Genomic DNA, 17,513 nt, shown 5'->3' with positions numbered 1-17,513 from the left:
GAGACCCGGAATCAAGTCCCACGTCAGGCTCCCTGCATGGAGAACTCTGTCTCTCTCTCTCTCTCTCTCTGTCTCAAATAATAATAAAAAAAATGAAGTTCGTGATTTTTAGATCATTTTTTAAAACTGAAAGGTTTAAAATGAAAAGATCTTTTTTTTTTTTTTTTTAAGGCAGGGGAGGAAGGGCAAAGGGAGAGAAGACAATGAGAATCTCAAGCAGCCTCCACACAATGCAGAACCCCACCTCGGGCTCAATCTCATGACTTTGAGATCACAACTTGAGCCAGAATCAAGAGTCTAATGCTTAACCAACTGAGCCACCCAGGCACCCCAAGAAAATTCTCCATTTTTAAAAAAAGTTTTATTAATTTTAGAAAGAGAGAGACCGTGCACGTGCATGTGAGCAGGGAAAGGGAGAAAGAATCTTTGAGCACACTCACACTAAGCATGGAGCCCAATGCACGGCTCAAACTCAGGACCTATGATCATGCATGACCTGAGCTGAAATCAAGAGTCAGACGCTCAACCAATTGAGCCACCTATGCACCCCAAGAATTCTCCATCTTAAAAATTGGTTTCACACTCTACCATTACCCAAATATATGAATACCTATTTCCACTAAGAACTATGACAGGTGATATAAAGAAAGGCCCTTCTCTCTGTGCATTATATACACATATCTAATTCCCTCTAGTCAACAAGTTTAAAGCATTAAATATTTTATATCATCACTAATCTCTGTGACAAAACATCAATGCCAATCATAGATGACCTTCCCTTCTCTACCAAAGAAGTTTCTAATAATGTGGTTCTAGTTTGGAGACTATATGAGTACCACTCTTAAAATGGTGATATCGTAAAACCTACACAAGAAAGAGAAATCAAGGTAAGATCCTGGCTACTGAATACACAATATTGGCTGGTAATATTTTGGTACCAGAATCAACCTTCTGATTATCTACATAGTATTTAAAAACACCACAAACATCTTCCTCTTTCCACTTGTATCATCTAAAACTATGTGACAGGATAATCAAACACAACATTCTAATCAGATCACGCTTATTTTTTTGTTGTTCTAGTAGGATTTTGTGTCTTTCATTATTACTAGCATGCTTGAAGCTGCAGCTGACAATTTAAATAACATGTCTATTGCTGAGTTTAATTAACATATTTAGAAATAAGTTGGGCTTTTTTTTTTTCAACCTACAATTAGGACTTAACTAGGACTTGCTTTACTATAACCCAACATTTGACATGTACTTAATCAGAGTCAGATATATGTCACATAATACTCTTTAGTTGCTACAAATAATCTCTCTCATAAATTTTGCATTTAAGAAAATAAATGGGGCAGCTGGGTGGCTCAGCGGTTTAGTGCCACCTTCAGCCCAGGGCTGGATCCTGGAGACCCAGGATCGAGTCCACATCGGGCTCCCTGCATGGAGCCTGCTTCTCCCTCTGCCTGTGTCTCTGCCTCTCTCTCTCCCTCTCTGTGTGTCTGTCATGAATAAATAAATAAAATTAAAAAAAAAAAAGAAAATAAATGATTGAAAAGAAAGGACACACTCTTAAAATGCAAACTGCTTATTCAGCAAATCAAAGATGAAAACGTTGGCATTCAGACTTTAAGTTGAAAATTAAAGTGCATATACAGCAAGTCTCAAATCTGAGTTGACAGATTGAAAATAAGGTATTTAGTGACCACCCAAAACAGCCATTTTGTTAAAAGCATTAAAAAAAATATGGACATGTCTTTACAAAAATGTTTTTACACTGTGTTTTCTAAGTATTCAAATGATTTCTTTAACATTAAAATAATGATATAATTTTATTTCTGAACCTTAATGGTCATTGTATATCTTGTTTACCTTGGCCCTCCTTCCTCCAATCAGCTATTAAAATCAGCTTTTTCCCCCAGAGGTCCTCCTGATCTACTTGTTCTTGACATTATTTACTCTTTAATTCTACCTCTCCACAGTGACTAGGTATATAACTCTTACTGCTTTTTTTTTTTAACCTGTTTTTTGCTGTCATTCAATTGCTCTCTATTATTATAGTTAAGCTCATCTCAAAGTAATTTCTCAAGATGAGGACAGATTTCCTCACCCAAGAAAGTAGGCAGCATACTGGAAAAACAGGACTGCTTGAACACTACTTTCACAATGAATGAATTTACAAAATTAAAAATCTGTCCAACTTGGGCACAGCTATGAAGTAGAAATATTTCTTAAACTTAGTCTTTTTTCAAAAGACAATAAATTGAATGTAAAGAGCATATTACTTACATAAAAGTATATTACTCACAGAAACAGCCGCCCCCACTGCCATTCCCAACACCCAGGACACTAGTATCCACAAAAAAGGACATTAAATGTTGGCTTGAAACGCATCAGCTAAGACATTAATGTAATTAAACATAAAGGGAAAATTGATTCACTTTTATTTTCCATTTGACCCCTTATGTACACTCTCATTATTTCCTCCTAATGTTCCTTCTCAGTGTGCTTTGTTGGCCACTCTTACTGTACCCAATCTTGAAATACTGAAATTCCTCAGGGCTCAGTCCTGGATCTTCTTCACTACTGACCGTTCCACTAAGTGGTCTCAGCTCACCTTGTGATCTGCGTGTCATCTATCTGCCACTGACATCCAGGCACCTGGATTACAGGCCCCAGCCTTATAGATGGTAAGAAAATGCAGGCCAGTAGCTAAGCAAATTGGCATCCTTAAGGAATTCACCAAAATTTATGCAAATTGCAGGTGTGATATGATGGAAAGTTTCTTGGGCTTGGTTTTCAGACTTTAGAAAAGAAAGTAATAGAGGTATATTTTTCTTAAAACGTTTTCATTTTGGGGCAGCCCTGGTGGCCCAGCGGTTTAGCGCCGCCTTCAGCCCAGGGCCTGATCCTGGAGACCCAGGATCGAGTCCCACTCAGGCTCCCGGCATGGAGCCTGCTTCTCCCCCTGCCTGTGTCCCTGCCTCTCTCTGTGTGTCATTGTGTCATGAATAAATAAAATCTTAAAAAAAAAAAAAAAAAACACAATTTTCTCATTTTGAAATGATGAAGGATTCAGGAAATTGCATAATGCCCTTTGGGTCCACCCAGGTTGCTGTTATTAGTACTGCATTCCTTTCTCCTGACAGTAGCAATCCCTTGTATGCATATAGCAGTTGCAGCAGAGGTGTCCAACCCCCTGCCCACCGACAGACTTGCAGGCTGCTTCCCGTATTTTGCTATTACAAATAAAGCTGCCACGAACAGGTTCAGGTTTTCAGGTACAGGTTTTTCTGTGAATATAAGTTTTAATTTTTCTGGGATAAATGTCTACCAATGTAATTGCTGGGTCACATGGTAAGTGCATTTTAATTATTTATTCATCCATTCATTTTTACACTTTCAAAACTTTCCAGATCAGCCAAATCATTTTACATACTTCCCAGCAATGTGTGAGGGCTCTACTTTTTCCACATCCTCACCAGCATTTAGTATTATCACTATTTTTAATTTTAGCAGTACTAAGGTCTTCTGATAACTCATTGTAGTTTTAATTTGCATTTTTCTAATGTCTAATGATGCTGAACAGCTTTTTATGTGCTTAGTTGCCATTCATCTCTTGGGCAAAATGTCTCTTCCTGTCTATTGTTCATCTTATAATTGGATTGTTTGAGGTCTTTCGATTATGTTGAGAGTTCTTTATATATTCTAGATATAAGGTCTCTGTCATACATATGATTTGTAAATATTTTCTCCCATTTTGTAGCTTGCCTTTTCATCCTCTTACCAGGGCCTTATTAAATGTACATGTCTTTAATTTTGATAAAGTCCACTTCACTAATTTTTGGTGTCCTATCTAAGAACTCTTCACTAAGGAGGAAGATGAAACCCTAAGTCCAGAAGGTGCTCTCTGATGTTTTCTTCTGGCAGTTTTACACTTCTATGTTGTGTATTTAAATCCATGATCCATTCTGAATTATTTTTTCTAGATCTGTGTGAGGTTTAAGGAGATTTACTTTTTGTCTATTGTTCCAGCACCATTTCCCAAAGATTATCCTTCCCTCCACTGAGATGCTTGTACACTTCTGTCAAAATCAGCTGGGAGTATTTATGTTCTTCTGCCTGGGTTCTCTATTCTACCTTGTGATCTATGATTTTATTCCTCCACCAATACACAATGTCTTGCCTTAGGTAGCAATATAATAAGTCTTAATATCAGGTAGTTATTCTACCTACTTTCTTCTTCTGTTCCAAAACCATTTTAGCTACTGTAGTTTCACTGCTCTTCCATATAAACTTTGAAGTAAGCTTGTTTTTATCTTTAAAAAAAATCTTTACTCCTCTAAATAAAATATCTATATGAGCTGTCATACATGTTGAAAATGAGATGTATTAACATGTAGGTAGGTACAGCTGTTCAGGGACAAGCCAGTAGCCTGAGGCCTGGAAGCAGCTGCAAATAGAAGAGCAGGAGCTAGAATCATTAAGGATGGTTAGCTCAACACTAATACATTCACCTGGATTGGAAAAAAAGCAAAACTTTGCTGTGATTTTGATAGGGATTGCATCAAACCTGCAATTCTTTGGGGGAGAACTGACACCTTTAATCTTTAAAGATTTCACATCCATTAGGCACTCTACCAACAAGTGCTCCAACACTCTATTTCTTCCCTCCTCAACCCCACTGCGCCCTTGCCCTGCCTCCAGTGAAAGGGGAGAAGCTGATGGGGTATGCCTCAGAAAGTTAAAGTAATAGCGCCATAAACGTTCACCTTTATAGCACACAACATTCCCTAATTTCTCAACAAAATGACAAAGAAATGGTCTGTGTGCCAGACAGCAGCTAGTCATTAACACTTTAATAAGCACCATCTTTTCATCTTTACAGGAAGTTTTTTGGTTTTGTTTTTGTTTTTAGAAAAAGTTCTAAGTTGCTGTAATCTCAATGATAAATCATTTGGAATCTAAATTTAAAAAGCTTGTGGAGGAGCAAACACAGTAAATAAGTCTCCTGGCACCTCGTTTAGTGCTTCTTCACTGCAATATCGTTACTAGAAAACATTTTTATTTTATTGGGTCCTTGTGTAGATCAATTTTTACAGCTATTCGGAGTCAATCTCTTTAATTTGTATTTCCATGTTCCCATTCCTATCTTTTTCATCTCACATTAAGATCTCTTTTGAAAACAGGTAATAGGATGCTTTACATTGGTTTAATTTCAAAGGAAGTTGCAAATGTTCTTGACAGAAATAGGACAATGTGCTGAACACCTGGAAGCTGTGCACATATGATTGATTACTCCTATCATTCACTACTTTCCACTGCTCATTTCTCTCTCGATAAAAGCATGCATAAGTGAAAACAAAATTCTCGTATGAAAACGTTTGTGCTATTAGAAGACCAATTACGTATTTTATGTCTGGAAATAAATTTATTTTAAAAGGACACACAGGGAAAAAAGTATTTCCTTCCCTGAACACAGTCTCCACTATTCCCTTTTTGTATTCTCTAATTCCATATGCTTGAAGTTCAAAATTATAAAACATTCTGAAATTTGGAAAAACATGAAAACTCTGATGTTCAATTTACTGTAAAACCAACTAACTTAACACACAGTTTGAGTCAAATACTTCATTCCCTAAGGTTATTGGTAGTTTGATGGTTACAAAGATACCATGTGTACAGCACAGTATTTAAGTGTTTGCACAATAGGGACTGAAATCGCTCTTCCTCAACTCAACACGAGCACTCTTCTCCAGCAGAAGCACCTACCAACCCTCCTCTAGACGTGCCCTTTGCCTGCTTATGACCTTCTCCCCTCCATCCTTTCTCTAGAATACCTTCTTCTCTGCCTACAAAAAGCTTCCTCATTCGACAAAGTCCCACCAAGAAAGCATTCTCTTATGTGCAATATGATGTTATGTCAGAGCATATTCTGGCATCAGCCTGATGTAGATTTTAATCTAAGCTATGCTAATTATGGACCCATGTCTCTGAATCTGGACTTCCTGATCTATGGAATGGAGCCACAGCTATTTTAGATGACACCCAAATCACCTAATTACTGTTAGAATTAGAATAATATAAAGTCCATAACACACACTTAGTTAATAACCATTGGAAATCATCATTAGAATTAAGCTTATTACTTGTTTCTCTGAGTTCATTGTAATTTGCTTGTATAAATCTATTAGTAGTTGTTCACAATATGGGCTCACTCCATCTCTTATACTTTTGCCCTAATTGATTATTTAACTTCTACTTCTTTAGTTTATACTTGTGTTTTGTGTCCCCAAACAGGCTGGAAGCTTCTTATAAGTCAGGAGTATATGCTATACTACGTAAAATTTTATGTAATTTAGCACAGAGCTATTTATAAAAGAAGACTCAATGAATATATCCTCAGTAAAGCATCTGCTGAAATAGTCTTTCAAAAGGGAATCACATTTTATTCTTTTAATTAATTTTTTTATTGGAGTTCAATTTGCCAACACATAGCATAACACCCAGTGCTCATCCTGCCAAGTGCCCCCCTCAGTGCCCATCACCCAGTCACTCCAACCCCCCACCCACCTCCCCTTCCACTACCCCTTGTTTATTTCCCAGAGTTAGGTGTTTCTCATGTTTTGTCACCCTCACTGATATTTTAACTCATTTTTTCTCCTTTCCCTTTATTCCCTTTCACTAATTTTATATTCCCTAAATGAATGAGACCATATAATATTTGTCCTTTTCCGACTGACTTATATCACTGAGCATAATACCCTCCAGCTCCATCCATGTCGAAGCAAATGGTGGGTATTTGTCGTTTCTAACAGCTGAGTAATATTCCATTGTATACATAAACCCCATCTTCTTTATCCATTCATCTTTTGACGGACACTGAGGCTCCTTCCACAGTACGGCTATTGTGGACATGGCTGCTATAAACATCAGGGTGCAGCTGTCCCGACGTTTCACTGCATCTGTATCTTTGGGGTAAATCCCCAACAGTGCAATTAACTCTTTGAGGAACCTCCACACAGTTTTCCAGAGTGGCTGTACCAGTTCACATTTCCACCAACAGTACAAGAGGCTTCCCCTTTCTCCACATCCTCTCCAACATTTGTTGTTTCCTGTCTTGTTAATTTTCACCATTCTCACTGGTGTGAGGTGGTATCTCATTGTGGTTTTGATTTGTATTTCCCTGATGGCCAGTGATGCAGAGCATTTTCTCATGTGCTTGTTGGCCATGTCTATGTCTTCCTCTGTGAGATTTCTCTTCATGTCTTTTGCCCATTTCATGACTGCATTGTTTCTTTGCTGTTATGTTTAATAAGTTCTTTATAGATCTTGGATACTAGCCCTTTATCTGATACGTCATTTGCAAATATCTTCTCCCATTCTGTAGGTTGTCTTTTAGTTTTGTTGACTGCTTCTTTTGCTGTGCAGAAGCTTTTTATCTTGATGAAGTCCCAATAATTCATTTTTGCTTTTGTTTCCCTTGCCTTCATGGATGTATCTTGCAAGAAGCTGCTGTGGCCGAGTTCAAAAAGGGTGTTGCCTGTGTTCTCCTCTAGGATTTTGATGGAATCTTGACTCACATTTAGATCTTTCATCCATTTTGAGTTTATCTTTGTGTATGGTGCAAGAGAGTGGTCTAGTTTCATTCTTCTACATGTGGATGTCCAATTTTCCCAGCACCATTTATTGAAGAGACTGTCTTTCTTCCAGTGGATAGTCTTTCCTGCTTTGTCGAATATTAGTTGACCATAAAGTTGAGGGTCCACTTCTGGATTCTCTATTCTATTCCATTGATCTATGTGTCTGTTTTTGTGCCAGTGCCACACTATCTTGATGACCACAGCTTTGTAGTACAACCTGAAATCTGGCATTGTGATGCCCCCAGCTATGGTTTTCTTTTTCAAAATTCCCCTGGCTATTCAGGGTCTTCTCTGATTTCACACAAATCTTAAGATTATTTGTTCCAACTCTCTGAAGAAAGTCCATGGTATTTCAAGAGGGGTTGCATTAAATGTGTAAATTGCCCTTGGTAACATCGATATTTTCACAATATTAATTCTGCCAACCCATGAGCATGGAATATTTTTCCATCTCTTTGTGTCTTCCTCAATTTCTTTCAGAAGTGCTCTGTAGTTTTTAGGGTATAGATCCTTTACCTCCTTGGTTAGGTTTATTCCTAGGTATCTTATGCTTTTCCGGTGCAATTGTAAATGGGATTGACTCCTTAATTTTTCCTTCTTCAGTCTCATTGTTAGTGTATAGAAATGTCACTGATTTCTGGGCATTGATTTTGTATCCTGCCACACTGCCGAACTGCTGTATGAGTTCTAGCAATCTTGGGGTGGAGTCTTTCGGGTTTTCTATGTAGAGTATCATGTCATCTGCGGACAGAGTTTGACTTCTTCTTTGCCAATTTGAATGCTTTTTATTTCTTTTTGTTGCCTGATTGCTGAGGCTAGGACTTCTAGTACTATATTGAATAGCAGTGGTGAGTGGACATCCCTGTCGTGTTCCTGATCTTAGGGGAAAGGCTCACAGTGTTTCCCCATTGAGAATGATATTTGCTGTGGGCTTTTCGTAGATGACTTTTAAGATGCTGAGGAATGTTCCCTCTATCCCTACACTCTGAAGAGTTTTGATCAGGAATGGATGCTGTATTTTGTCAAATGCTTTCTCTGCATCTATTGAGAGGATCATATGGTTCTTGTTTTTTCCCTTGCTGATATGATCAATCACATTGATTGCTTTATGAGTGTTGAACCAGCCTTGCATCCCGGGGATAAATCCCACTTGGTCATGGTGAATAATCTTCTTAATGTATTGTTGGATCCTATTGGCTATATCTTGGTGAGAATTTTGGCATCTGTGTTCATCAGGGATATTGGTCTATAATTTCCCTTTTTGGTGGGGTCTTTGTCTGTTTTTGGAATTAAGGTGATGCTGGCCTCATAGAACGAGTTTGGAAGTACTCTATCTCTTTCTATCTTTCCGAACAGCTTTTGTAGAATAGGTATGGTTTCTTCTTTAAACGTTTGACAGAGGGAATCACATTTTAAGAAGTGCATTGATCCACCAGAGCATGTCCACTGAGAAGTAAAGGTGGGGGGAAACAAGGAAGGAGGATGAGGAGGTATGGAAATAGGCACAAGGTGAGGGCACACATATGTATGTGAGATCGTGGGAGAGAGAAGGTGTACATAAATTTTGGTAACAGAGAAACTAGATACCTAGATGTTTATCCTAAAGAAAAAATGACTTTTTTAAAAAAATATTTTTTTCTTTATTTATTTATGATATCACACAGAGAGAGAGAGGCAGGGACACAGGCAGAGGGAGAAGCAGGCTCCATGCACCGGGAGCCCGACGTGGGACTCGATCCCGGGTCCCCAGGATCACGCCCTGGGCCAAAGGCAGGTACCAAACCACTGCGCCACCCAGGGATCCCCAAAATGACTTTTTTTTTTAAAAGATTTTATTTATTTATTTATTTATTTATAGAGACACAGAGAGAGAATGAGACGCAGAGACACAGTCAGAGGGAGAAGCAGGTTCTGTGCAGGGAGACTGACGTGGGACTCGATCCAGGGTCTCCAGGATCACACCTCGGGCTGCATGTGGCGCCAAACCACTGCGCCACCGGGGCTGCCCGAAGAAATGACTTCTGAAGGCATGTTAACATAAATTAGACTATTATATGTGGTTCTGAAGGCAAAACTGGGATCAATGATAAGGCAAAAAAGTCCAGCTTAATATAAAGTAAAATTCTATAACATTATAGCTGTCCAACAATGGGATACATAGGACTCACTTAACATTAAGTACCTTGCAAAATTATAGGTATTTAAGCAGAGCTCGGGGTTAAAATAGCTTTCCAAAGTCAACATCAGAAAGATAGTTGTCATCTAAAATGCTGTGTTGAGAAGAACTGTAAGACTGCATATACAGTTGGTAGGAAAGGGTCCTGTCATCAGTTAAGAGTACTTGTCACAGCCCGGTAGAAATACCTCATATTTACTATCTCCCATTTAGACAAATTATTTTCCAAAGTAACCATTCCCTATTGAGAATTTAGATATGAACTAGAGAAAGTTTCACTGAACTCACTAAGACTAACATTCTCTTTCTTTTAAAAAAAAAAAAGATTTTATTCATCCATCCATGAGAGACAGAGAGAGAGAGAGAGAGAGGCAGAGGGAGAAGCAGGCTCTATGCAGGGAGCTGGACGTGGGACTTGATCTTGGGTCTCCAGGATCACACCCGTGGCCGAAGGCGGCGCTAAACTGCTGAGCCACCCGGGCTGTCCAAAACTAACATTCTTTACATGTTCAATAATGATACTTTTAAATGACAGTCATCAACTAGGATCCTGGGTTACTGTAACAAAAGCACTTTAGTTTCTCATTCTAAAATTGGTCTTAAGACTATAATATTATTTTTAAAACTGTACTGTATTTTATAATTTTCATGTCATGTTTTTATTCTAAAAAAAATTGGTACTATTAGATATCAACAGAGAAACACATATGAATATGCAAGAGCCAAACTGAGATCTCATAAACACAAAATTTTTAATCAAAATATTCTCCCTTTAATAATGTCCTAGAAGTTCATTACTAAATAAATCAACCCACATCTTTAAAAAAAGACACCCACATCATAAAAGAAAAACAAAATCAACACTAAAACAGAAATTTTCTCTTCTATCCATGCTCCTGTCCTGTGCATTACCCACAACTTCAAAGGAACAGTCGCTGCTGTGTTTACTGAGCAGAAGTACTCAAAGTGTGGTGGCCACAGCAGTGGTGGCAGCAGCACCTAGGAACATGTCAGAAATGCCAATTCCCCAGCCCCTCCAACCTACAGACTCAGAAGTCCTGGAGCTGACTCAACAAAGTGAGTTCTTTCCCTCTAATGTGGCAGGCCCTTCACCAGCTTCTCCCCAGCACCTCTTCATTCTCTCACATTTTGCACAACTCAGTTTCTCATTTGAATGATTAATTCACAAGTAACTCTGTGATGGTTTCTTACTTTTTTTTTTAAATATGGGTCTGCGTTTTAAACTATCCAATACTTTTAAAAAAATTTTATTACACATAAATTATTATAAGCTGTTAACATTAGAAAGAGATTTTTAGCCTGTGTCAACAGGTATAAGAATAACCCAGTATTGGGAGAAAGGAGAACCCTCGTGCACTGTTGGTGGGAATGCAAGCTGGTACAGCCACTCTGGAAAACTGTATGGAGGTTCATCAAAAAGTTAAAAATACAAGTACCCTATGATCCAGTAATGGCACTACTGAGTATTTACCCAAAGAATACAAAAACACTAATTCAAAGGGATACATGCACCCCTAAGGTTTACTGCAGCATTATCTACAATAGCCAAACTATGGAAGTAGCCCCAGTGTCCACTGATAGATGAATGACTAAAGAAGATGTGGTTATGTATATAGGTACATATATACACACACAATCGAATATTACTCATAAAAAATGAAATTTTACCATTTGACAAAGAGGGAGCTAGAGTATTATGCTAAGTGAAATAAGTCAGAGAAAGACAGATATCATAATTTCACTTATAGGTGGAATTTAAGAAACAAAATAAATGACCAAAGGGGAAAAAGAGAGAGAGAAGCAAACCAAGAAACTGACTCTGAACTCCAGAGAACACACTGATGGGTCAGCAGAGAGGAGGTAAGTGGGGGATGAGGTAAACAGGTGACAGGGATTAAGGAATGCACCTGTCATGATGAACACTGGGTGTTGTATGGAAGTGTTGAATCTCCACACTGTATTCCTGGATTATACTATATGTTAACTAACTATAATTTAAATAAAAACTTTAAAAAATAATGCTGAATAAAAAATCATTTTGTAAATAGGCCCACTTTTTTCTTTTCATTCCATCTTAAGCTGTATACAGTCAAACACACATTTGTAGGAAGACTTTAAGTAAATCATTGTACCTGTCAAATAGTTTACAAAGACAAAATTATCCCATGGCCATCAAGAGTACAGTTTCTTTTTTTTTTTTTTAAGAGTACAGTTTCCAACAGAAGTGTCTCCGTGACATTCACACAACCCACTCTTGCATGGCATCTTACCTATGCACATAGTGCAGCTGATGAACAGAATCGATTGCGATCACCATCTCGGCCAAGTAAAATCGAGCCATATCTTCAGGCAATCGATCTTCAAATTTGCTGAGCAGAGTAAGCAAATCCCCACCAACATAATAATCCATGACCAAGTACTGGGAATGAAAAAAGAAAAAGTACTCAATACATAATACGGGTGAAAAACTAATACATGTAATGTAATTCAAGGTCAAATAGCACTGGGTCAGATACTTTTGTTGCTAATTACAAGAAACTACATAAGACAATTAGTACAAGGTTTGTAAATTTCAGGAAGCAGTAAAATAAAATTTAAAAACCTGAAGCAGGGAACAACACACCCTTGTTTTGTTTGTTGTATTTCACAAAGTAACAACATGGAAAACATCATCATCACCACCTATAATAGTACATCACTGTTTGACCAACATTTCATAGAGGAAACATATGAATTCTCCAAAAATGGTTAAAATAACTCAGAATATAAGACAGTCCTTTACTATGCTGAGCAAATTGATTTTCATCATCACTACATTTTCCTTTATTTCCTGTTGGACTGCTAACAACTTTATCAAACCAGCACCTGGACCAGTACTTGAAAAGCACTAATATATAGAATATAATAATTTCTATCATATACATATTTCTATTTTCACTCCTGACAGTACAGAAATATAAGAATGGACTTTTCTTAGGTATGTATAAACAGAAGTAAACTAATTTTAGAGTTTACAGTCTGTAGAGATACAGACTTTCATGAGTCTATTTGTAGGATACTGTGATTTATAATAAATATATATATTGCATATATTAATATAGCTATATTGTATATAGTATATTAATGTAATTATTATATATTATATTATATTATTATATTTATTAGATATATTTTGGCAGCGCTCCTAAAAACCATTAGAATCTCCTAAGTAGGGGTACCCGGGTGGTTCAGTCATGATCCTGTGGTGCTGGGATAGAAATCGTGTCAGGCTTCCTACTCAGTGAAGAGTCCGCTTCTCCCTCTCCCTCAGCCCTGTTCCCCTCCTCCTCTGCCTGTCCCTGATCGTGCTCTCTCTCAAATAAATTAAGTCCTTAAAAAAAAGATCTCCTAAGTGATAAGATAAAGGTAGCTTTTGTTACTTATAACAAACCCCTTTTCAACCACACTTATGTTTATATTAAGGAGACTTCTGGAAAGCCCTTAGGTAGCCTAAGGATGGGGGCTGGTCGGGCTGGTTGCCAAGGGAATCAACCAAGATTAGAAGGTTGGAAATTTCTAGGGAAGGCCTGGAGGCTGAATTAATCAACATCCAATGACTTGATCAATTATGCCTATCTAATGAAGCCTTCATAAAAACCCAAAAGGATAGGGTTTGGAGAGCTTCTGGCTTGGCAAACAAATGGCGGCGGTGCGGGAAGAATGGTGCACTTCTGCAGAGGCTTCATGCCTCTTCCATCATATCTTGCCCTGTGCACCTCCTTCATGGAGCTGTTCCTGAGGCAGGGGAGCAGCTCTAGAGAATCAAACATGTCTGAGGAGCAGGGAATGTCTAATATTTCATCTGTGAGTCAGAAGCACAAATAATAACCTGAACATGTAACTGGGGGTGGGGGGAGTGAGGAGGGGGTCTTGTAGGACTTGAACACTTAGTCTAGGATCTGATGTTGTCTCCAGGGAGACAGTGTCAGAACGGAGTTAAACTGTAGGAGTTGCTGGTGTCGCAGAATTTCCTGATGAGTTGAAAACCCACACATCTAATGTCAGAAGTGAAGTAGTATTGAAGGAGTACCATGTGTGTGTTTGCCAAAAAAGAAAGACAAGTTGGAGGCACTAAAATGTTCACAGGGATTAGCTCTGGGTTGTTAGATTATCCCTGGTATCATAGCTTTTTGGTATTGTTCTAGATTGCTTTATATGCAATGCATGCATCTCATATGAGTGTGCATATTATATTACACATATATTTTTTTAAATGAGTGAAAATGAGACGCAATGGAAAGAAGTCCTTTGTAGTCAGAGACACCTGTATTCAAATTCTGACACTGGGTTATAAGCGACTTTTGAAAAATTACTTAATTTCTTTGACACTTTATTCTCTTATCTTTTTTATCTATAATAATAATACCTTCTTCAAAGTACAGCACTCAGCGTGAAGGATAGTAAATAGAAGATATTTAAATGTCACTTATAACACCTTGAAGTTAAAATTATTTTATTACCTAATGAAGATATTACTTCAGTGATATCATCAGGTTGACATTTAAGATTTAGATTCTTGAGAAAATTCATATTCTTATTACTATACATTATAATTATAAGCATGGGTAATTTTTGTTAAATAAAATAAACTAATTTCATTTTTTGAATCCTTGAAAATGAGAAGAACAATGTATTTCAAATCCTGGTCTATGGTTGACTTGCTCTGTTTACTAGGCCTCATGTTTAAGAGACTCCATCACAAAGATTAGAACTAATCTAATGTAATGAAACTGTGTTAGCATAAATATGTTGCGAGAAGTGGCAATGGTTGCGGAGAAGAAATCCACATGTACTACTTTAAAGTACTCTGAATAGAAGAGCAAACAAAAAAACTTTTCAAATAAAGATGTCCGCTATTAAAACTGAAATCGAATATTTACATAAAAAAGTCATAAATAACATAACTCACTCTTTCAAAAAACAGTCCCTAGGTGCAAATCAGGATTTTTTTTGTACTAAACATGCAGAAAAAACCCAGAGGATAAAAAGACAAAAGGCTCCTTGCATCAAAAGCTTTCCTGTCTTGACGCGTACAATAGCTACTCCTGCCACCCCAGGCTCCTGAGGTCTAAGTACGACCATCCACCAGAAAACTGCTACAAAACATTCATCTCAACATTTCTGCTACCGATGGTCACACTCAAAACTGTGTCATTGTCTATCACCTACTTTCTTTTTTTTTTTTTTTTAAGATCTTATTTATTTGCTCATGAGAGACACACAGAGAGAGGCTGAGACACATGCAGAGGGAGAAGCAGGCTCCATGCAGAGAGCCTGACGTGGGACTCGATCCCAGGTCTCCAGGATCATGCCCTGGGCCGAAGGCAGCGCTAAACCGCTGAGCCACCCAGGTGTTCCTATCACCTGCTTTCATCCATAATCTGCTTCATGCTTCCTCTTTACAAACCCTGAGCCCCTGGATCCGTTCCCTTCCAGCCTCTCCATGTGCCTTACTGAACCTCTTCTCCAGTAAACAAATCTCCTGAGATAGCATAAAAAATTATAAATACATAATTATTCTGTTTTCCTTTGCTGCTGCTGCTAAACAGAGTTCCAGCTCTGTCTGCTCATATTCTTTCCTTACCTTGCCCTCAGCGTAAATTAGCTGTTCCTAGGACAGAATTCAGCAACTAGAGAAAGCAACAAGCAGAAAATACAAAAGAAAATTCTCAAAGAAAAGTGATGATTTGAAAATTAACTACACTTGTAATTGGGTTTTGGTGTTAAAGAGATAAGATGCATCAGAAACGGCATAAAAATAAAAACCCCACAGGGGAAAAAAGCTCCTTTTCTCCATGACATTTCCCAGCAAATATCTCTAAGAGCTATGAGCCATTATTTTATTTTCTCCTTTGTTCAGAACAACATCCAACTAAATCACCATGGTCATGTTGGGTCTACTTCCTACTAAATCTCCATGGAGTCCATCTAACCCTACCCAAAACCCCAATCCTGATCCAGGCCCCTGGCCTGACTTGACCTTATTACTAATACAAGTTTAAGGGCAAAGTAAAGAGCTTGCCACATTATATTTTATTCTAGATGTAACTTTCTTGGGAATGGAAGACAGAATACAGAACAAACAGGGAACAAAGCGGCTCATTAATTCCACAGATATGGAGTACCCACTATGTGCTAACATCACACTATGATTGGAGGAGCTACGATGAGTAAGATGTGGCTCCTGCCTTGATGGAATTTACCATCTAACGGAGAAGAAAACACAAATCATTGGGCAACTTCAGTGTAACATAAATACCATGACAGAAATAAGCAGAAGGTGCTGCTATAAGGTCTAAAAGGAAAAGAACCTAACCTTTGAATCACGTTCATTCATTCATTCATCTAAAATTTCTTTTTGTACAAGATGTGAAAATTATTCTCTTATTTATGGAGAGTCAATTATCTAAAATAAGTATCTACTTTTTTGGATATCCATTTTTTGGGAAAAATATCCATTTTTTCCAATTCAACTGAAATACTCCCTTATCCTAATTTAATATCCAAAATATACTTGGATCTGCTCTTGGACACTCTATTCTGCTACGGTTGCACTCAGTGATTAGTCAGTAAAATGTAATACATGGTACAACAACCTCCTACTCATAAACCATCTTTGAAATAGTACCCAATATGGCTAAGATGCCTTTAAACAAGTTTAAGAAAAATACAGACTGAGAGGTAACGTTCATAAACTATGTCAAGGAGAAGATAATCCTAACATAAAGAGCTCCCACCAAGGATTAAGAGGGCAAGCAATCCAAAAAAAAACCTAGGCTGAAGCTATTAACAGTTAATTCACCTAAGAGAAAACACAATAAGCCAATCAATACATGGTCAAAACCAAAGCAACAATGAGATACCACTCTATACCAATCAGATTAGCAAAGAGACCATTCCTACGTTGGGAACAGTGAGTTGAAACTGCTTTCTTGGGCATGACGACTTACTGCCTGCTCAGCAAAGTGACTTCATAGTATCTACTGAAATTTAAAAGGCACATAACCCCTGGACCTAGCATTCCACTTTTAGGAATATAGTCAATTAAAATAAAAACTCCAATGTGTAGGGCATGTGGGCTCATATATTTACTGCACAGCACTCTGAGTAACTGCAACAAATCAGAAACAATATGAATAGAGTCCAACAAGGAAACTATTAAATGTGTCCATCCAACATGCAACTGAATACTGTACAGCCACCAAAAGGAATAATTAAATAAACATGCCCATGAGCTCTTTGAAGGACGCCAGTGACCTGCAGAATAATATGGACTTTGTTTTTCCACATCCAAACCTCTGTATTGTAGGGGGGAAAGAGCTAGTCACAAAGAGCACAATTCTGCAAAGGGCCAAAGGCTATGGAACAAAAGTCAAAGGCAAATATCTCACCCATGCTGAGAGAGAAGAGGAGAACAGGTGCAAATACAAATAAATCTGTATACATATAGAGAAGAATGAAAGAGAACACTGAGACGAGAGTATGGAAAGTGAAAAATTCATGAGTAAGCAGTGGTTCCATTTTCTCCATTAGTAGGAGTTACAGAATGAGGGTACAAGGATATTTATATAAGGTCCCTCTACTGCAGGTAGGGATCATAGCTGCTATGCCTGCTTTATGACTGTGTAATCAAA

The 17,513-nt window shown here is 37.8% G+C and overlaps 1 protein-coding gene across 10 annotated transcripts in view; it reads right to left on the bottom strand.

Moving 5' to 3' along the window:
* CDC42BPA (CDC42 binding protein kinase alpha) overlaps positions 1-17,513 on the bottom strand; it is a 327,675-nt gene that overhangs the window by 193,750 nt on the left and 116,412 nt on the right. For all 10 annotated transcript variants that reach the window (XM_055323638.1, XM_055323632.1, XM_055323630.1 and 7 more), the window contains exon 5: positions 12,111-12,259. In XM_055323638.1, the coding sequence (XP_055179613.1) occupies positions 12,111-12,259 (149 nt within the window). The remainder of the gene's footprint in view (positions 1-12,110; positions 12,260-17,513) is intronic.

Source organism: Nyctereutes procyonoides, unplaced genomic scaffold (genome assembly GCF_905146905.1).
Source record: "Nyctereutes procyonoides isolate TBG_1078 unplaced genomic scaffold, NYPRO_anot_genome, whole genome shotgun sequence".
In the NCBI taxonomy this organism is placed as follows: domain Eukaryota; kingdom Metazoa; phylum Chordata; class Mammalia; order Carnivora; family Canidae; genus Nyctereutes; species Nyctereutes procyonoides.
This window is presented reverse-complemented; position numbering and strand designations above follow the sequence as displayed.